The 22,204-nt window shown below is 42.9% G+C and overlaps 2 protein-coding genes across 2 annotated transcripts in view; one reads left to right on the forward strand and one right to left on the reverse strand.

Annotated features, from left to right (window-relative positions):
* Positions 1-22,204, reverse strand: part of DOCK2 (dedicator of cytokinesis 2) — a gene marked incomplete at both ends in the record, with an annotated part of 397,682 nt that overhangs the window by 179,804 nt on the left and 195,674 nt on the right. The window lies entirely within an intron of this gene.
* INSYN2B (inhibitory synaptic factor family member 2B) lies at positions 4,720-21,958 on the forward strand (the record flags this gene model as incomplete). The annotated part of the gene is made up of 3 exons (XM_084243051.1): positions 4,720-6,065; positions 7,220-7,294; positions 21,772-21,958. The coding sequence occupies 3 exons, from the start codon at positions 4,720-4,722 to the stop codon at positions 21,956-21,958; spliced, it is 1,608 nt and encodes a 535-aa protein (XP_084099177.1).

The following is a 22,204-nucleotide window of genomic DNA, read 5'->3' on the forward strand; positions in this document are numbered from 1 at the left end:
GACAAAAAGAAAGGGTAGGACATAAACTTTTGGTTCATGTTAAATAAGTCAATAATCAAGGGAAGAGGAAGAAGGCATTGCAAAGATCAGCAACAACTCCCAGCTAGTTTCTGGGTGCGCAAAAGGAAGCTGCAGTCACCTCTGGGTAGTGATTCTGGATTCTGTCCAGGATATTAATTAAGCCCTAACCACTGGGACTCAGGAAACTTACTATCAATTAATGGTCAGCTGGGATACTATAGAGACTGGCCTTCCTCCAGAAGGTCATTGTTTTAGCCAGGACATGTCAGGACATGTCTGTCAAAGGTCATGGTAGGCATTGGGGCAGATGAATTGAAATACAAATATGTACTTTTTTAAAAGTGAAAATTTTTATATGTGCTGAACTTCCTAAGTTATATCGTCGACAGAAGCATTTCCACATTAGCTTAATTGTTAAAATTATCCCCTTCAACTTTTTACTCCTTGGCTATACTAAATGTGGTGTAAAAGCAATAAGCATATGGAAAAATGCCCAAACTTAAATGAATTCCAGAGTAAGAAAATGAGATACCATTTCCCTTCCATTTTATTGGCAATAATGGAAAAAAGTCATCAGAAACTGACCAAACCCAGGGACAAAGAGACTTAGGTGTAAAAGCAGTAATAGTGGGGCTGTACATTAGAACTTAATGGAAGGAAAAGTAGTGATATCAGCAAAATGTATGGTTACTTTGGGCCACTAATTCTTCTAGAAATCTATTCCAAGGAAGTAATGGGATATTTAAAGTTCACTTACAAAAAAAAAAAAACCTGTTATTTACAGCATTTTTAATAATACTAAATATTTACAACAACCTGAATATCCAAGAAAGGATGCTATTTATATAGATCCTGGTACAAGTTGACAACAGAATCCTACTGGCCTACTTTAAAGGATGGTGTGATGCTACACACCATATGTGGAACTTTCTCTATGGTGTTCAGTTTTAAAAAAAAGCCTTTCTGTAAGCCTGCATGTGTATGCAATGTGTGTGTGAGTGCTGCACGGCTAGGTGACTAGAATGAGCTTCACCAATCCATGGTGCATAGTAGCTCCTTCTGGGTGGTGAGATTTCAGTTAACTTTCTTCATTCTCTTTTTTGTTTTGTTTATCTACATTATTTGAACTTTTACAATGAACATATAATATCTTAAAGAGAAAAAACAATAATTTTTAAAGAACAAAAGGTAACATCTCAAGGGTATATGCATTTCCTAGAAGAGAATGCAGGGCTAAAACCAGAATGATGACTGACCTTGAGAAGGAACACATAGAGGGACTTTAAAACCTGCCTCACAGCCTTGCATGCGCGCACACACACACACACACACAAAGAGTCCTTTCCCAGCCCTGGAAAAGGCAGGAATGCTCAGTGGTTAGGAGCCTGTGCTCCACAGTCAGTATTTGGGATTAAATGTCAGGTCTGTCACTGACCAGGTGGGTGACTTGGAGCAAATAACTTAACCTTCTGTGCCTCAGTTTCCCACTTATAAAACAAGTGACTGATAGCCTCTAAGATTGTCATGAGGATTAAGCAAGAGAATAAATGAGAAACACCTTTTACAATGTCTGGCACATAATCAATGTTCACTAAACATTAGCTCTTGCAGAAACCAGCTTCAGACAATTGTCATCTAAGTGAGTTAACTTTCCCAGAATGAAGCACTAACGAAGAGTTAAGGAAAGAGATAAGGTAAAGGACAATTAGGAAAAGAAATCCACAGCAGAAGTGGTATGGGTACGAGCTGTGTGGTTTCAGGCATGTGACTTAATCTCACCAGTCTGAATGGTTCTTTCTGCGAAATGGGGATCATATGTAGAAGGATGCTTTCAGAATTATCTGTCAAGCTAACACAGAGCTTGATATTAGTCCATTTTCTATTCATATTTGCTACTATTAATAAAAATAATTATTACTGACTATGAGATTAGATAATGAGCTCCCTGTCACTACAGGTTCCTGGCGCTTACCTACAACTTGAAAAGGGTGACGCAGAGAGGACTTAATCAGGGAGTGATTAAGTGGATTACTAGATTCTTCCAGACCTAAAACTTCTGTGCAGCCACTGCAACATGAAATTATTTTAAAAGTGAGGCTTGGGCCTCCCCTGGTGGTGCAGCGGTTGAGCACTGGGCTACCAAACTGCCCGCAGCCTCTGCAGCGCCGGTTCGACCCCAGTACTGGCGAGGGTCCCACATGGCGTGCAGATCTCTCCTGCTGCCCGCTGCTCCCCTCAGCAGTGTATTTTGTCAGTCTGCCTGTTCTGTTCCCCGCTCTGGCTTTGGTGAATTCTCTCACCCTCCAGTGCTTTTGAATGTACCCAGTGCTTGGATAGATAGATAGATAGATAGATAGATAGATAGATAGATAGATAGATAGATAGATAGATAAGAAAGAAAAATAAAAGTGAGGATTGTTGGGGTCATTGTGCAGTGTGAGTCTCTCTAAATGTGTTGGGGTCTTAGTATTTTGTTCTCAAATAGCTGGCATCACCTGTCCTCACACCAAGCAGATCCCAACAGGACAAAGTCATAACCTCACAGGTAAGAACCCAGACTTTGGAATCACAGGCATGTATTCACATCTCAGCACTTCTGCTGAGCACTGACCGACTCTGAGCATCAGCTTCCTTGTCAGTTCTGTAGGGCACAGGGCTGCATAGGCTCCTTGTAAGGATTGATGTGATCATGCAATCTTGGAAAGCACAGATATTAAGAGTTTAGGCTCTGGGGGTAGATTGCTTAAGTTCAGATTTTACCTCTATCACTAGCTCTGTGTCCCTGAGCAAGTTACTTAACCATTCTGGGCCTTAGTTTCTCTCAACTGTAAAATAGGGCTAAGGATAATATCTACTTCCAGAGGGTTGGAAATGAATGAGTTACAGGTTTAAAAGTGCTTAGAACAGCACCTGGAACATTAGAGTACACTCAGTAAATGAGAGCTGTTATGATTAATGCATGTAAAGTCCTTAGCATGGTAAAAATTAGTGTTCAATAAATGGTAACTGTTATTATTACAAGGTACACTTACCACTGAGAATTTTATGCACATTTATCTTCTGAAAGGCAATTAAAAAATGAAGACATTAGGGGGAAATCTTGTCCTCAGGTAAATGCTACAGTCATAGAAAAGGGGATTCTCACTGGTGTGGCCCTGGCAGAATACTCTAAGACTACCCCCTACCCCACCATAACAAGATTCTCTTTTGCTTCCTAAATACCTGCCCTTCATTCAGTAATACACTCTTTCAACCACACTCATTAAGTACCCACAGTGAGCTGAAAGGAGGCTGGGAATACCCAAGTAGTGAATAAATGACTATGACCTCTTTCCTGCTGGAGCTCACAGGGTAGTGGGGGAGATACTAAATAAATGTACACACAAATGATTACTGAAGGACAGCTTCAATGTGCAAGATGAAGGATGTGGTAAGAATATGTAAGGGGGGCCTAATGTGTTTGAGCATTGGCAGTGTAATGAGGCAGGAGCTATAGGCATGCAAGGAATGCCTGAGTAAGTGGCAAGGAAACTGGGCCTTCAGGGGTGAATAGGAGGTGGCTGGGTGAGGTCTGGGAATGGAAAGAGAGAACCAAGCATGCAAATAGCCATATACCAAGGTCCTGTAGTCACAAGCTGGCCAGCTCACTAGTGGAACAAAAGAAAGGCAGTGGGGTTGACACTTGGCTTAGCCATCCACTCAAAAACTCTCCCCTGCGAGGTGGGAATTTGGAGAGAAAGCCCAGTACATAGGAACTGCCATCTCAATTGTGACTGTGGTTGTTTCCCTTTCAGCCTCTTCTTATCTGCTGGCTAAGACAGCAAGGTCTCAGTCCCCAACTCCAAGACCCTATGAAGATCGCCAGAAGCTGCAGCCTGGCTCCCTTCGCCCACATGTGAACTTTAGCTAAGACACCATGATGGAGACTCTGCCCTCTATATGCCCTAGATGCTTCAGTCCTGGCCCAGTCACACCCCACTGGGTTTTGTGAGGCAATTTGGGAAATAAATTTCCCTCACTGAAGATAAGGGAAACAGCATGAAAGAAAACAATGGCCCCCAAGGAAGACTTAATGATTGACATAAATGGGGACATTCCCTTAGGAGCATCATGTATCATCAAAGAAGCAAACCCTCAGCTCCTTTATTTTGCTGCCTGTTTACAATCTATGGAAAGATGTGTTTAAGTTTCCTGTAGGTCTAACACTGGGTATTGATGCTTCCGGAAAGAAAGCTGTAGGTTCCAGATGCAGCCAGTTTCTTTTGGAATTCGCTCATTGGGAGTCTGGCACTAGCCCCTAAATGGTACTTTTGTTGTCTTTTTGTTCAAGACAGCAAGTTTCTTCCAGGAAGAAACCGCCTGCTGGCATCCCTTGATAAACAATCCATCAGCCTCTTGGTATATCAGATGTTTAATAATTAGCCTAACTCATTGTTTATCTAAAGAGCAATTATCACTATGATGAAATAATATTTTAAGAGCATTAAGGGTAGATCCTAAGGAGCAACTATAGGATCCTAAGGAGCAACTATAGGCAGGGAATGGCTGGCAGAGTTTCCTGTACTCAGAGGCGAGGACCACTCCATCCTGGCTACCAGATCTCTGTGTCTGAGATGCTACCATTAGATGCTGCTCCAAAGACCTAAGGGAATGTGCCCAGGAGACGTGTACGATTTCAGTCCTTTTAACTGAGGCTCAATGGCCCAGCAAAATATGAAAGTGCGCCCTGTGCTTCTAAAGCGCAACAGCCTAGAGTCAGTGGAGTTTGTGAAGCCACCTCACCACCGCAGGTGCAAATCTCAGCAGGTGCGATTCAAGGAAGATGGGGCCAATAAGACTTCGCCTGGCCTAGTTGAGGTTGATGTCCAAACTTCTGCCGACCCGACTGTGATGGACAAGACTCCAGCACCCAGGCACCATCACCTCCCCACCTACTCGCTCTCCTTTCCCAGGTCCCAGAAGGCAGGGGGTTTTCGGAGCATTGCCATCCAAACCTCCCCCAGTCTCAGGAAGCATTTCCCAGTTTTCAAAAGGAAGAGACTCACAGCCAGCAAGTCCCTGGTAGAAATGCCAACAGCATCCCAAAGTGCCATCCAGGTCAACGGCAACCTCTCCGAACAGGACATTGTGTCTTCTGACCTTGCTTACTTAAGGTTGGCTCAGCATCTGGAGGATGGGCCTCGAAGGGTCAAGGTGCCCCACCCATTTCTCCCTAGAATGTCCAAGGTGCAAAGCAATGGTCCAGTTAGCATATGCTTGGAAGCGGGGATGTGGAGAGCCTCAGAAAAGGCAACAGCTGCCATTCAGGTCCCAGATGATATTTATCACAGTCCTACCTGGGCAGTTGGAGAGTCCACTGTCAGCCCAGACAGGTGTACTGAAATAAACAACTCCATACCCGCTTTGGTTGATATGTGTCCAGGTGATGGGAGAAGAGTGGTGTCATCAGATTCAGAAAGATTGTCCTCCTGCTTAAATGCCACCAGCGGTGCCGACCACATGCCAGGCACAGGGAAACTTACACCTGAATTGCTTTTGCCCAAAGATGACTCTGATAACAAGGACCTTGGCTCACTGTCATCCCAGTCAAAGGAAATGTGTGTTCCTTCACCTCCACGGACTCACAGCTGCCCCTCACCGGACTCCCACAGCCAGCCAGCCCACTCAGGGGGTGCTTCAGATTGTCCTTCATCGAGTAACAGTCACCAGGACCTGCTGTCACCAAAACCTGACAGTGCATCAAAATCTGCCCCCTTGTGTCAGGAGCAGATGGTGAAGAACCCCACCCAATCTGACACCCCAGAGATTCAAAATTGTCCAGGAAGCAATCACCTCCCATCCTCTCTCCCAAAGATGGAGACCAAACTTCAGAGCAACAGGGAGATCGGGGGGATTCATCAGATTCACCTGGCACAGGGTGAACTCTGCGACCTCCAAGGCAGGCTACAATCTGTGGAGGAATCTTTACACTCCAACCAAGAGAAAATTAAAGTCCTTTTGAATGTAATTCAAGACTTGGAGAAAGCTCGAGCTCTGACAGAAGGGTAAGGTGGTGTATATATACATACTGTAAACATTATGTATATGTATAAGTGTGTGTATACACACACACACACACACGCATACATATACATATTGTAAGCACTGTTGGGTTGAGTCATTTGTCAGAGCAGGACAGAGAGAGCATGGATTTCTGTTAGTAAAATTTCTCCAAAATATTTGAGGTTCTGATGTTTCCCCACATCATAAGCAGACCTGACTGGGTTCCATTTTCTTCTCAGCTTTGATGGGTTACCATGACTATTTGTTTTTGTTTCCTGATGTCAAGTGGGAAATGAAGCAGCAGGTCAAACATGATTTTTATTAATATGGGGGTCCCATTGACAAATGATGGGGGAAAATGATAGCATGCAGGTACTTCCTCTACCCCAATTCTCACGGCAAGTTACAGCATTTGCACAGTATTTCAGCTATGGCTATGTGTCAAAGGATTCGAGGTGGTCACAGCGCTTACAACTGGCCTTTCCCCACTGCTGACTACTTTGATGATTTGGGCCAGTCCATCATTCATCAACTAAACAGGAAATGAAGTGGCATTACAATAAAAAATCTCCAAAAAATGTCATAAAAAACACATTCTTGAGTGACTTGTCACCAATCTGGGAGGGAAGAAAGTTATTTGTTTGGGTGGAGAATATTTGCCCATTGAAAATGTGCTCCTCAAAGCTGAGAAGAATGGATGGCTAAAGCTAATAAAAAAAAAGGGTAAGAGAAGGAGGAATTAACTCCCATTTGCTGATATGAATCAGAGTCAACATTGCCTCATAAGAGAGAAGCACCATGATGATACTCAGATATACGCATTGCACTAAGAGGTCAATAATTTTAACAATCTCCCTTCTGCTCATTTACAAAGTCCCTGTTTCTCCATTTATCACGTGGAGGTAAGAATAACTGACTCATTTCACAAGACTATTATTAGCATTAAAAACCCTCAGATTTGAAAATGCTTAAACCTTTATAGAAATGTGAGGGTCTAAGAACATGGGCTTCTTGTTTCTTTATTTGTAACAGTCACGGAGCTTCAGAGTGTTGCTACCAACAAGAATTGCAATACTGAGCTATAGGAACAAGCAGAATGCATGCATCTCATGGGGCTTTTCACATGAATTTACCCAGCGAATGCTCTATTTTGCAGGCGCAACTTTTATCGAACTGGCCAAGATCTCAACAATTGCAGCACCTGCCAGAACACGGCATGCATCATATACAGGTACTTGGCCTCAACTGAGGCATTGTAGAGCATGGAATTTGCAGGGTCCACAAGACATTCCCATAAACTCCCTTAGATGCAGAAAGTCGAGAGGAAGGCAAACATAGGAGGTTGTTGAAGCCTGGGCTTAAAAAACAAGGTATTTAACTTTGAAATGTGAACATCTGGTTTCAACACAGGCTTTACTTTGTTTCCTTGCAATAAGATCTATGAGAAAATCCTTTTGAGGTAATCATCCCTACACTTTATTGAACATTAAATGCAGGCACAGTGCTCTGTCTGCATGAACATCTGTATCTCACTTCACCATTATACCTTGTGAAGTAATGTTAATATCCTGGGGTGTTAAGGCCTGGCACATAAAAAAAAAAAACATTTTCAGAGACCAGAAGGGGCAAGACTCAGGACTCCAATCTAGTTCTTTCTGATCCCAAACCTTGTGACTTTGATTTTTCTAACACATTGCCTTTTCCTCAACAGTAGCAATCACATGCTCAGCAGGTACATTATGTCAAGAACTGTGTTAAGCACTTTTTGTTTATTCTAGGTACATCATTTCCTTCCAGCAGGGGATAAACTTGTGGCAACAAAGTGCATTTTTATAAGAAATAGAAGGAAAACATCATAGGATGGTGAAAGCACTAAACTTGGAGTCAAAATCCCCAAGTCTGATGTTCGCTGATTTGTTTAGGGCTCAGTTTTCTCATCTGCAGTATGAGGATCCCATCAGAGCTGACATGTGGGCCAAAAAGTGTAATATATGTGCATGCCTCTAGCAACTGAAAACCTCTGTGTAAATCCAAGGACCTATTACTGTTATTGCTGGGAAAATGAGTGCCTCCTTATTTGAAAGGCCACTTTCAGAAGCATGGTGGAAAAACATCAAAAGAGTCACTTCAGTGGATGGCATCTAATTTTACTTGACAAAAGTGTATAGTTTTGCTTTCTCTATTACTTTTCTCTCTCAGATAAGAAAGCAGCTCAAGACTTCAGCAAACTGAAACCTAATTGGGTTGCCTGAGTCTTTAAAAAAAAATTCATTCTCTCTGGCAGAATCTGAAATTTCATTCTAACAAGGGATGAGGGTTCTGGAAGTCAAGAACCCCCATACTTAGACCCCTCTACTTCAGTATTTTCTCATTGAACTGCCAATTCCTCAAAGCTAGGAGCCACAGGACAAGATATTTTTATGAAATAACACAATTTTCAGACTGCTCACAGAAAATGTCCTTTAGAAAGGGGCCCCTGGAAAAGTAGTCAGTCTTATCAATTACTTTCCTTTTTTGCTCCTTCTTTTACTTACATCTCATATGTTAAAGAAATGTCCTAGTCATTAGAACAAGAATTATTGACTGTCTAGACAGGTAGGGAGGGCAAAAAACCACTATCCATCATAAACAAGAATTATTTTTAACAAACCTCCATTTAAATTGTAGACAGGCTCTTCAGCAGCCAAATGATGTATTTTCTATTTAAGATGACTTTTTATTTAGACGATGCAAGTGAAAAGGATAAGTGCTTATTTTTTAGTCTACTGGGAGTTTCAGGGCCTGGCTTTGGGCAAATCATTTTTGGCCTCTGAGTTTCTTCATCTGAAAAATGAGGTCTTTAATTAGATGGTCCCTAGGGCCCTTTCCAGTTCTGATGTTCTTATGCTCCACACTGAATTAAAAGGAGCAATATTTGACTAAACTATGACCTTCCAATAAGACTGAAGATGTTTGCATTTTCCTAGTACTTAGTTCAAACATCCCAAGCAAACATTCTAAATTAAGTCACACCCCTGGCTGGGTTAGCAAACCTACATGCACACATCCTTCCCAGCTTTCCAAGAACAGGCAGTGTATGCATCCATCCCTCATTACCATTCAAAACCAGACTGTTCGCTCAGACAGTATCTATATCCTTGTGTCTAAGCCATTGTGAAGGAATACGCAATTAATTTGATGAAAGCAAAGAGATCAGCACAACATCCCCATCATTGTAACAGTGGGAAGATGAGAGTTGTCATTTTTTTTTCAACATTTCAAATGACTTCAAACCCTATGTTGTGTCCTGGAAAGTCAGATCTTACAAACTAATGAATAATTGATGAGAAATACTCATCCTCGGGCCTTGTTGAGCTTTGGTCTCACTCCCTGATGATGGATGGGCGCAGTGCACGTCACTGTTTATAAAGTGCATGGGCTACTGATGGATTGCCTGCTGGGTCTTCTTCTCTGGAGATGTTGCTGTTAGGTTAGTAGCACATAAGTTTTGCTAAGTGGCCACTTAAGACAAAGGCTGTGACCATTACTTGCTTTCACATTACTTGCTCCCACCAAGACATGTAGGACTATTGGTTCTATACGACTCATTCTTTCTGCTTTAAGAGGAACCTTCAGCCTGACCCCCCCACCTTCAAACTCCTTGGCTTTCTTCTTACCATAGATCACTTTGGCAGATCCCATATCACCAAGGAGCAAGCACCAACAGTAATGCCAAAAGATTCCATGCATTCTATACAGCAGGGAGAATGGCCTCCTTTGAATTTTGATAGTTGCAGGCTCCAGGGGAAGATGATGGGCAGGGGCGCCATGCCTCGGGCTGGTTCCAGTCTGTGCATTCCCCAGTTACTCTCCTTACCCCTCCTTACTGTTAATTCTAGGGCAATCTTTAAAGTGTTGGGCGAATGTCACTTGTAGTACCCAAGATTAAATAACATGGAATTACCTTGTGAGAAAGTTGTTCTCTTTTCAAATTTATTTCAAGCCTTCTTCCCCGGTGGGGCAAATCTGAGATGGGAGCTACGATGTCTGCAAAACCTTTCTAATACTTGCTTATCACACATCTTTGCCTGGAGAGAGTAGGTATCAGGTTCATAGCCATAGGAAAGCAACAGTATCTAGCCAGAATGCAATGGTTTTTTAATGAAAACTTATTACTTTGAAGATGAGCCCCCCCCCCACCCACCCAAGTATTCATTGTAAATGATGCCGCTCTCTATTGTCAAAAGTGATATTGCCTATTTGGTATAAATGTTTTTGCTTGAAAAGTTAATTAAGTTAGAGAGCAAAAAATATAATAATTATGCAAAACCCATGAAGATGGTGAAGTTTGGGAAATGACACCCGAGGGAATGTGCTGCCTTTCCTCTGCTCAAGGGCATGCGGCCTCCTGGAGCCACAGCCTGCTCCCTCCCGCTCCCAGTTCTCTGCTCCTCCAGCCATGTCTCCAGCTCTTCATCTTCACCTTCACTCTAAAAATAGCCCCAGCACTTCTTTGGAGGACTTGGACTACAATGATCATGCATTTATTTCTGGACGTGACTCCTCCCAGGAAAAATCTGTTTGGTTTAAGTTGTGAAATGCTTCAAATGTTTGAAGGAAAAAAATTGGAAGTCTTTCTTGGCAAAATTTTCTTCTACTATCTAAGCATGTTGCTTAGGAAACTGGAAATAAAGAGCAGGCAAGAATTAAAATTTTTTTCAATGGGTTGAAGGGAAAGTTTAACCATGTGAGATTTGAAAAGTACTAGGGAGAGAAATGGAAGAGCTATTTTTAGCCAGGGGTCTACCTTAATATCTATTCAGGCTTAAATTGTGCTCATGGATTTTAGGTTTATTACTGTGAGTCTACCTTCTCTACCTCTTTCATGGTCTCTTCTCTCTCTCTCTCTCTCTCTCTGTCTCTCTCTCTTCTTCTCTCTATCCCTCTCTCTCTCTCTTCAGTATATAACAGCAGCTTCAGAAAAATGCCCTTTATCTCAGTGTTGAACAAGCCCCAGTATCAAACATTTAACTGTGTGTGTTTAAACTAACTATAGCTGCTTATATTTTGATATCTCAAATTTACCATATACCAAAACACACTCATTATTTCCCCTCACAAAATTCTCTTTCCATATTTCATCTGTTGTTCAACAGCATTAACCATGACTCCATAAAGAAATCATAGCTCCATCACCTGACTCATCTTCTTCACAACACACATCAAAAATTGGCTACAATTCTACCTAATAGATCCAGCCTCTTAGCTCTAGCCCCCTGTCTCTGGCTGGTAAAGGCCCTTATCACTTGTCACTTGAACTCTAACTGGTCCTTTTGCCATAGCTTGCTTTGGTCCCATCCCAAATAAGCCTTCGCAAAGACTGCCAAATTTCCTGAAAAGTAGAATCTGACTATGTCAGTCATCTACCAAACAATTCTGTCCTGCTTCTTGTCATTTCCTAGCTAGGTTTATAAGATTTTTTAATGCCAATCTTCTTAGCTTTTGTTTTCTCATTTCTCTTTAGTCTCATAGCTGACTTCAAACACCTGTGTTGTATTGGGCCTGGGTGCCTCAGCTCCTGGAATGCCTTCACTGCCCTACTTTGGATGATTCCTGCTCTTGAGCTTAAATCCAGTTCTTCTGAGAGCCTTGTATGTCTCTCGGAGGAGGCCTGCCAGGCATTATTTGTCTCTCTATGCCTGTTATCCTGTTGCATCAGAATACAGTGTTCATGAATTTCTTTCCTTCAGCAAATAGCCAGGGCCTCCAAGTCTTGGGCCAGGGTATAATACATAGTTTCTTTTCCCCATAGATTCTCATCAAAGAAGGGGATGCTTATATTGCCCAAGGGAAGAATAAAAAATAGTAGTGGGCTTGAGATTGCAAATTCATTGTTATCCTGTGTAACAATGGGGACAGATATGGAGGGTCTAAATCAAACATGTTCTTATTAGAGAGAGGGATTTTCTAGGTAGCAGATCCTCCTTAGATTTTTTTTTTTTTTAACTGCATCAAACAATAACTGAAGGTTGTACATGGATTGTCAGTTTTCAAATACCTGGAACACTACATATTTTCAACAAGATAGGAACTAATCAAATCTTCCTTTGATGACTCACAGAGCTTGTTGCAATTTCACAGGACATTGAGATCCTTGTTCATGTGGCCATCCAACATTATTACCCAGCATTTCTGAGCAAAGAAGTAGTAGGAAAGGCAACTTTTGACTTGTGGAAAACCATAAAATCCTTCCAGGCAAAATATATTTCCTTTCAATAGAACTGCCTAATGACCTCATTGGTAGAGGGGATTTAGAGATTAAGGTATTAAATTTGCAGGCCTTTTTGGTAAAAACATCAAAATCCACTGTGCTGGGCAGAATCATGGCCTTATGCGATTTCCACATCCTTACTCTTGGGCCCTGTGAACATGTTACTTACATGGAGAAGGAGTTTTGCACATGTGATTCAGTTATGGATCTCAGGACAGGGCAAGAATTCTGGATAGTCCAGGTGGGCCAGTGTAATCACAAGGATCCTTCTAAGGGAAGAAGGGAAGCAGGAGAGGCAGAGGTAGAAAAGGTTATATGACAACAGAAGAAAAGGTTGAAGTGATAGCACAAACCAAGAAGGTGGGCAGCTTCTACAAACCACAGCTCCTACAAATCAAGAAGGCAAGGGACAGATTTTCTTATAGAGCTTTTAGATGGAACTCAGCTCCGTAGACACCTTGATTTTATAGGTCTGGGAGACTTCTGACCTTCTGAACTCTAAGAGCAAAATTTGTGCTGTTTTAAACATTTAGGTGTGTGGTAATTTGTCTCAGCAGCAACAGGAAACTAATACACTCAGATGAAACCCTTATAATTCATAAGCTACTCATATTATTAAATAAATACCTTCTTTTGAATGATTTTTACAATAATGATGGCAGGTGAGAGAAAGAAGAGAGATACCACTTAATGAGCATCTACTATTTACTGGCCTTGAAAGTACCTTCATTTTTTTTATTCAATCCTTACACCAAGTGAACTAAAGTTACTTCCCTTTATAGATGAGGACTTTGAGGATCCGAAGGGTCAGACACACAATATTCAAATTAAACAACTGAGGCTGAGAGACAGAGCCTCCTGCACAATTACTCTGGAACTAATAACTGGCAATGACAAGATCAGAACCCAGTTGTGTGTACCTGCTAGACAGACTGCACAGCATGTGGCCTTCAGACATCAGAGCAGCTGAGTGGGTATTATCTCTACAGATGTTATATGACTGAGTTCTATTGAGCCAGGGGCATTGTGAGGGTTTGTGTTTTAGATGCAGACCCTAACTAGTGTTCTCAAAATGGGATCCTGTGCTGTCTATATCAGAGTCTTGTGGGTATCTCTAAATAATGGATGTTTGGCATTACGCCACTTCCCAAGCCTGCTGGATCAGAGGGATGGGTGTTGAATAGGAATCTATCATTACTGCATGATTCCTGCGAAGGTCTGATCCAGCAAAGCTTGGAAAACATTCAGTCAGGTAAAACAGAGGTCTTGAAAGGGGATGGTGGCAGTTAATTTACTGAAAACTTTTGTGACCACCAATCTACATGTCCATGAATAGAAAATTATTGCTAATGAAATAGCCCAGCAACCACTTTTTTGTTGTAAATGCATCACTGGAATGATAACTTGCTTTTCTGCTTGGCTCCAATTATAGGGTTAGATGGTGGTTGAAAGCCTCACTAGGGAGTGTAGGTGAGAGTGGAGGGAAATAGGAGGGGCCTTGCTCATGGAGTAAGCATATCTTCTGATGCCTCCTCTTACCAATGAGAGGAGAAAATGAGTCTCTCTTAGTCCACTTTGGAGCCCAGGCTTGCATTATTCATCACCTAGGGGATTCATTTGTAGTCTCTCCTTCCTCCCACATCTCCCAGTTCCTCCTCCAGCCTCATCTGAGATCAGGAATCCAGTGGCAATTCCTGCTGCCATTCCTCCTCCAATTAAGGTTAAGACCAATTAATGCCCAGTCCGGCTCCCAGGCCCAATGCCTGAATGCTAAAAACTGCCTGCTTTTAGGTCCTAGAGGAGCAATTACAACACCTGAAAAAGTGGGTGTGCAGCGCTGCCTGGCACTAACCCCCCTTTGAGAGAAGACACCACCCCATGCTCCCTAACCAAGGAAGATTCAGGCTGAGTGTTAAATCCTCCACTATTCTCTTATTTCCTCAAAATTCACAACTTCATCAGTATTACTCCTCCACTGTTAGAACTCTTTCTAAACCAGACAGAGAAGAGGTCACAGCTATTAAAATGGAGATTTACTGAAAGCACTTCCCTCTGTACTTGGCAACCAGCATCCCAGTGCCTAGTGCTGCCCCTCACAGTTTTGATATTCAGAACTGATCATAGAGAGGCTTCCGGGAACACAGAACAAAGCCATTCAGCCTTGAGCACAGCAGGAGGTGAACCAGGGCTTCATCCTTCCAAAGTAGCAGCTGAGCTCCAGGAGGCAACTGGGGTCATGTAGTCAGTGGTGCTAAGCAACTTCCTTGAGTGTCCATCCATGGTCAAGCTTTTTAGCCACTGGACCTTGACCTCGCCTGCTACTTAAAGCTATTACATAACCAGTGAAGAGGGAATCTCACCAGAAATGCAACATGCTCTGTGGGTTTAGCAACCAACTCTCCACTTAAATGATTCAGTAGTTTCCTCTTGTATGTTTATGATGTTCTCTCAGCATGCAGCCAGGTAAACTATGAGAGCCCCATCTTGCAGCCACAGTTTTCTCTCTGGCCATCAACGAAGACCACCATGAAACTGCAAAATACACAGCATATCTGTTCTTCCTAGTAATCACAGATGCATTTGCAGCTCTCATTACATTTCGATATGAAGTAAGCAGCCTTCATTTCAAATGCTGGAATGTGAACTGTACAGCAATACTATCCAGCACCCATAAAATAACCTCCATCAAACACAACTTAAGTTGTCTCTCTAGAAAATAGGCATAGAGTTTAGCGTACATGTGGACATTTCTCAGAGCACCTACAGGTTGTTTTGCAAGACATTTGCATCTAGTTCTTGTTTCTCTTGGGTAGTTTTATTCCCTTCCTCTTCTCCCCAGAGTGTAAGGGAAAAGAACCAGAATTTACAGCATCAGCAATTTATCTGCAATAAAAATGAAATCTATCTTAATGCATTAATAGCTAAAGAGGCTGAAACATGACATAAATGTAAAATCAAGCAAGCTGAGTTTCACAGGAATAGCAAACGGATGGCTGCTGGCACTGGGCCATAGTTGACCATAGAATGACCCAATCATTATTTTTTTATCACGTTAATGCAGAGCAGATCATTTCCATTTGTCAAACCAGGCACTGCGCCAGGCATTGTGCTAAACGCTATACACATATTGTCTCCTTTCCGACTCCCAGCCACCCTAAAATGTGGATCTGGTTAATATTCCCATTTTACAGAGGGGGAAACTGAGACTCAGGGAGGTAATATGATTTGTCCAAGATCCAACAGAACTAGGATTTAACCCAGTCTTATGTTCAAAGGCTTCTCCTGTCCTTTCCCTGCTTATCTTTCACCCTTGTATAACCAGGAATATAGTGTTAAAGTTCTCTGGGATGACCATCCCTTTCTGAGGCTTAACATGAAGACCCTGACAGAACCATAGAACCCAGAACTCAGATTTTCTTTTATAGCAATAAGCAGTGAAGATTTCTGCATCTTGGTCCTACTTTATGTGCTAAGAGAAGAAGCTGGGATACTCTGAGGATCTGTCAATAGACAGATGCCCCAGGAGAAGGGGTACATATGCTAACATGAAATGACTGTGAGTTGGAAGCTTAAAATCATACTCAATAAAAATGAGCAAATTGTTCATTAGAAGAAAGTTTTAGGAACAACATCTCTTCTAGGTTGGAGGGAAATAAACAGACCAACCTACTTTCCCAGACTGGAATTCTTCCCTAAAGACACTTACTAAAGTGGCATGATTTATCCAAGCGGATAGGGTTTAAACTACCCTTGCTGATTCCATTGATTCTTACAACAAATTCTTTAAAAAAGAAAGTTGCTGGAGGCCAATCAATCATTGGTGTACCTGGGTTCTGTGGCAGGAGGACCCAGAAAAACATTCCTACAGAGATGAAGAAGAGGTGGAGAGGGAGTTAGAACAGGTTTTGTCACCAGGGAGGTGGGAAAAATTTATTTCTTAGCTAACTTGCTTGGAGTATATGGTTTGTGGCAGTGACTTGCCACTGCTTTTATTTATAGAAGAGGAAGATGCCCTGCTGAGAAGGGAGTGCAAAAGGTCCAGGGTAGACCTAGGCAGCCTACCCCAGACCTCATATTGTTGAGCCCAGATATTTCCTTGAGCAATCAGCTTTCTAAGGGAGCACCCACCTTCTCTGGCTTCTCTGGGTGTGCAGTCCCTCTGCGGAACCTCCCTGCAACTTAAGAAACACTACTTTGGGTCCTCTGTGCAGCCCCATTAGGGTTGGGTATAGTTCCACAGGGTGATTCCAGGTCATTTAGGTATACCAGGCCCTGTGTCACCTCACTCCACCTCCTCCAGCTTCCCACTCCACACACCTTTGGCAACTAGCATCTCACACAGATGAGGGTCACTGAGTTCTTTCAGGGCAGTGTACCTGAGTGCACAGGCTTTGGAGCCAGAAGATCAGGGCTCAAATCCTGGCTCTGTGGCCCAGTAGTATGTGCCTTTGTCAGGACACTTAACCTCCCCTTGCCTCAGTATCCTCAGTTGTGGAATAAAGATACTATGATCTCTCTCCTGGTGCTGAGAATATCATAAAATGCATGAGAACAACTAAGTTTGCAGCATAGTGCCTACAATACAGATTTCACTCCATAGATGGTAGTCGCCCTCTCCTCCTCAGCCCTCCCTATCCCTTCTCCGTCTCTCCCTCTATTCCTCCTTTCCCCCCATTTCCTCCCTTTTTTATTGTTCTTATTAGTACGAATTTAAATTACCATGTGTCCTACCCTAACATTATCCAAACATGCTCCTGCTATTTATTTCTTCTTAGAATAGGACCCGGGTAACAGCCAGGCCCTGGACTGAAACATCTGATCCCTCTTCAGGAAAAACAAAGAATTAGGAAACAGGAAACTAGGTTTGGAATCTGATTGTGCTTCATGGTTTGACTTTCCTTCCTCAACTTGCTTTTCTATTAAATGAAAATAACGACCTTCCCTTCTTCCTGGCTATTGTGAGAATAGAAATGAGAATTCGGATCTGAAGGGCTTGCAAATTTGAAAGTGCTTTATAAGTGTAAGATGTTTCTGTTGTTTCTAAGTAAACTTGTATCTACTTTTGGTTCACCCAGCCAACTTCAGTCTGCCCAGCCAAGACACTGCTTCTATATCCTGGTTCTTTTGTTTGTTTATGTATTTATGTACTATTTGCTTTTCACCATTTCTTCTTCCAGACAAGCCATGACTTATGTTTCTTTCTATTTTCAATTACTCAGGAAACATCCTTCTGCTTTTCACCTAGCATAATGGTTAAAGCATTGATCTGTCAGCTAGATTAGTAAAATGCCCTCAGTGTGGTGTCATGCTCAGATTCTCTGGGTGTACAAGGCTCCCCAGTGAGCTGGGCACCACTGACCAAGGGCCAGGTATTCCATGCATCCTTAGAAGAACATCCTCACAGACCTGGAATGCTCCTGGCCATCTCAATGGCCTCAGGTCTGAATCCTGTGTTGTAATGATTTCTTTTTTTTTTTTTAAGATTTATTTACTTATTTACTTACTTATTTATTTATACAAGCACTGGGTACAGTCAGAAGCGCGGGAGGGTGAGAGAATTCACCAGAGCCAGAGGGAGAGCAGAACAGGCAGACTGACGAAGTATACTGCTGAGGGGAGCAGTGGGCGGCAGGAGAGGTCTGCACGCCATGTGGGACCCTCACCTGGTGGCCAGGGATCGAACCAGTGCTGCAGAGGCTGCGGGCATCTTCGCAGCCCAGAGCTCAACCGCTGCGCCACCGGGGAGGCCCCTGTAATGATTTCTTAACCACCATTTGCTCCTCATGTGCTAGAGCTCTGCACAACTAAAGAACTCAGCTGCCTCTCTTCTTAGGATCCTGCATGGAATATAGAGTATATGTAGAATATGAATGGCAGAAGATAGTAGGGTTACAACAGTGGGAAGTGTAAGAAGAAGGGGAGAAGGGAAGGTGAGATTGGAAAAGTTACTGGTATTCTCCCATGACACTAAATTCAAGGCAGATTCATTCCTCAAAATTTACAAACAATAATAGGCAAAGAGTTTGCTTGAATTCTTACCAAGTTACCAATATATTCCCCTTTTCAAGAGGTTGCTGGATATGATGTGGGTTGGCTGAGTATGAAGTTGAGGGGTATCTCATCTTCTCCACCCAGCTTCAAGTAGAGAATAAATAAGAGCGGGCACTGCTCCCTTATCATTTGTAAGGCAGCTGCCACCAAAGCAAAATCGACTCCCTCTCTTCCCCTCCAAACTAAACAGCAGTTTGTCAACCAGATGAATAAGAAGAAAAGGGACTATTTTCCTTTATGTTAATAAATTGCTTTGGCCTAAAAAACACTAATCAATTTCTTTCCAAAGCACACATGCTTCTTGATACTCTGCTATTTGCCTGGCCTTGAAAAGAAAGTCACTTTCAATCCCCTTTAAATTGTCAAGACCAGTGGAGGCAGTTGCAAGAGGAGGGTGGGGCGCTCCCTAAGTCCCAGTGATTATAATGGAACCCTGTGGTGTTTCCATAGAAACATAAAGAGTGCATTCTTCCCTGAATGTACATGGAGGGGAGGGGTGATGAATGATACTGATCACAAGGTATACAGTTACTGAAGAGGGGAGCATATGAGTGAGGAGCTAAGTAAGGCATGCAGTTCCTGAGATGGGGAGATGAAAGATTTAGTAAAGAGGTGAGTGGGCAGAGACCATGTCCCACACGAGGGAAGGAATTTCACCTGCTATTGTGTCCCATTTGCACAACTTTTCTGTGGCGTAACTTTATAACCCCTAATTTCAACTCAGTTTTAAAAGAAAAGTAACTTGCCCAAGGTTGCTCAGCTAGTAAGTGGTGCGGTTTCATTTCAAACCCATGTATGTTCCACTCAAGAACTCTTGTTCCGTCCTTTGCATTGGGCTGTACTAGAAATTGTGAGGATGAGACAGAATTTACATTCTGTCTTCCCCAGTCTCTGAATCCATCTCCTTAAGTTTTCACTGTAGGCAGTGAGGTATAGGTGGTACAGACAGAAACCCACCCAATGCTGAGAGACATACAGGGGTATAGTACCCAGGAGTATATCCTGGAAGTGGGAGCCTCAATGTATGAGTCTGTGAACACTCTTCTCACTTTCCTGAAAAATCCTGGGCTTTGACTAAAAGACCTCTAATAACTCCCAACCTTGCCTAGCACTTACTGAGGACACAGAGCCACTGGATTACAACATCAGAAGGCCAGGGATGTCTGTTTGTCTGTACATCACTCCTCTCCCAGCACATACAGAACAGAGCCTAGCATGTGGACAATGCTCAAAAATGTTTGCTGAATGTCTGGCAGAATACACAGTGCCTTGCTGTGTGCTATGTTGTACATGCATTATGTGGTGTAAACTTCAAGGACAGCTTATGAGTAGGCAACATGTTCATTTTGTAGATAAGGGCACTATAGTTTAACAATGAGAAATGAGGATCTCACAGCTAAACAGTTGCACTATTTTTTTTTTTTTTTTTAAAACACAGCCTGGGGCCTCCCTGTTGGTACAAGGGGTTAATCTCAGCATTATGAAGCTATACAGCCACTGTAGCATGAGTTCAATTCCCAGCCAGGGAGCTAACCCACATGGCTCAGCTGATCTCTCCTGTCTCACCCACTGCTCCCCTCAGCAGTGTATTTCAGTAGATCTGCCTGTTCTGTTTCCTGCTGTCTCTGGTGAATCCTCTCACTCCCTGCCCCCGCCCCCTGCACCTCTGGCCTATACCCCAGCTCTTGTATGCATGAATAAATAAAATAAATCTTTGAAACAAAGAAAAACACAGCCTGTATTTCCTCCGTTACAGTCAGGTAGGAGTGTGTCCCTGTCTAAGGGACCAGGGAGAAAGCAAAGGGTAAAAGCTGGGATGACAATCTGGGTGAAATCTACCAAAGTTCAGAAATGAAACCATCAGAGGCCCCTCCTAAATGTTCCCCAAGCACCAACACCCCATTGGACAGGCCACAGATAGGTGACTTGACTTTCTGAGGCATCAGCCCTTCCCCATCCATCTCAGAATGCCCAGTGACAGGCACTGACTGGTGGCTTCCTGAGTCACATATGATGAACTTGATTTGCCTTTTCAGTAACACTAAAGTTGACAGTGGATCTCTGGGAGGTTACCTGAGAAGGACAAGTATCTGTTTAATGATAACCCCTTTGCCACCATTTGGTCAGTCATGCCACTCACATGCAAATATGGGGTCTTTCCTCTACTACATTAAAGTTTTTCCTTTACCTCCTTGCTAAACCAGGGGAAGGCACTGTTTTCATGACCCTGCATTTCTTTCAGTTGCCATCCTTCTATACTGGCTGTCCATCTCTGGCCTTCTGAGAACTCTGCTCTGAAACCAGGAAACACACAGCTGAAAGTGTTAAGAGCCTGCTTGCAAGCACCTGGACACTGGGAACTCCTCCAGAAGTAAATTTCCAAAGAAGGACAGCAGACATTGAAGGCCAAAGGGATCTTTGGGCAGCTTGCAGGGATGACTACAGGAGTCCAGCTTTCTGGCCTGGCTCTCCAGGTTGTGGGGAGGTTTAGCCAGGATGACAGGCAGGCTGACTGTTCCTGAGGCCTCCTTCCCAAGTCTTCAAAGCACCTACTCTGTGCATGCCAGAGCTTCTGTGCTCCTGCTGAATTTTTGGGAACCCTGCTTGCCAGCAATGTTGGGTTTACCTCACAGACCTCTGTGCAGACAATACAGCAGGGTCTGTACAGTAACAACTTCAAACACACAAGTAAAATAACCACCACCAAAAAAGGTGGAATTAGGAAATGGCATGAAAGGAGTGTGTTTAAATATGTCTATGCTGAGAAGTACTAAGCATAATGTAAAGCTCTCCAAGACCCACCACTGAGAAGGAAGGCAAAGAGCAAGACATATTAGTAGTAATAATGGTAATGATGATAACAATCACAGTAATAGAAGCTTACTCATATGGAAGGCTTACTACCTGCCAGGCACTACTCTAAAGCTTCATTTGTATTCTCACGCTCGAGACATTAATTCTAAAGAAAGTCTTTGAGATAGGTGTTATTATAATGTCCACGTTACAGATAAGGAAACGGTTGTCAGTTTTATTTCTCTGTATTATTTAGACCTTTTATAATGAGGCAGCTTTGCAGGTAATGTGTAAAAAAATTGACAATTAGAAGCCATAGTAGGTATAAGAGAGAGATGGGTGCAATATTTACTGGAATGCCTACTATCAGACTGCCCTGTTTCATGCTTCATTTAAAGTTAATAACATCCCCAAGAGGAAGGCATTTGAGATGCCAATTTAATCAATGAGGAGCTGGAGGTTCAGAGGAGTGGCATAATATCCCTAATGTTACACAGTACCTAGTTTCTCAAAGCCCCTCTTTCATGTCAATGGAAGATGCTCTCTTAGAGATGCTAAATCAGTATGTGCTGGTTTAAATTTACTTTCCTCCTTTTCTCTCTGTGTTTTTTCAGTGTAGAATATGATTTTCGACAGCAGGAAGGCAGGTTCCATGAAGTGCTACAGAGTCTGGAGGAAGTGGAACCAGTTGAGGAGGCATCTCCTCCCCCAAAGTCCCTAGCAGAACCACCGGTCCCTGAGAAACAGGACTTGAGACGGAAAACCAAGAAGGTGAAGAAGAAATGTTTCTGGTGGATCTGACCTTGTTGGGACCATTCAATAACTGGCTACCTGAGGTGGGGAACCACTGCCTTTGGCCTTCCCTACTTCTCAGCGAAGAAGTCTCTAGACCTGCAAGACAGGAAAGACCGAGGCTGGTTTAGCTGCTGCTGGACCCCTGACCATCAACCTCACCTGAGTGAGTGCCACTGCTTGCTGAGGACTTCATGGACCCCAGAGTGACCACCACTCGCTGTGTTCCCTGTCACACACACCAGGCCACATCCT

The sequence above is a fragment of the Talpa europaea genome (genome assembly GCF_964194135.1).
Source record: "Talpa europaea genome assembly, chromosome: 9".
Classification (NCBI taxonomy): domain Eukaryota; kingdom Metazoa; phylum Chordata; class Mammalia; order Eulipotyphla; family Talpidae; genus Talpa; species Talpa europaea.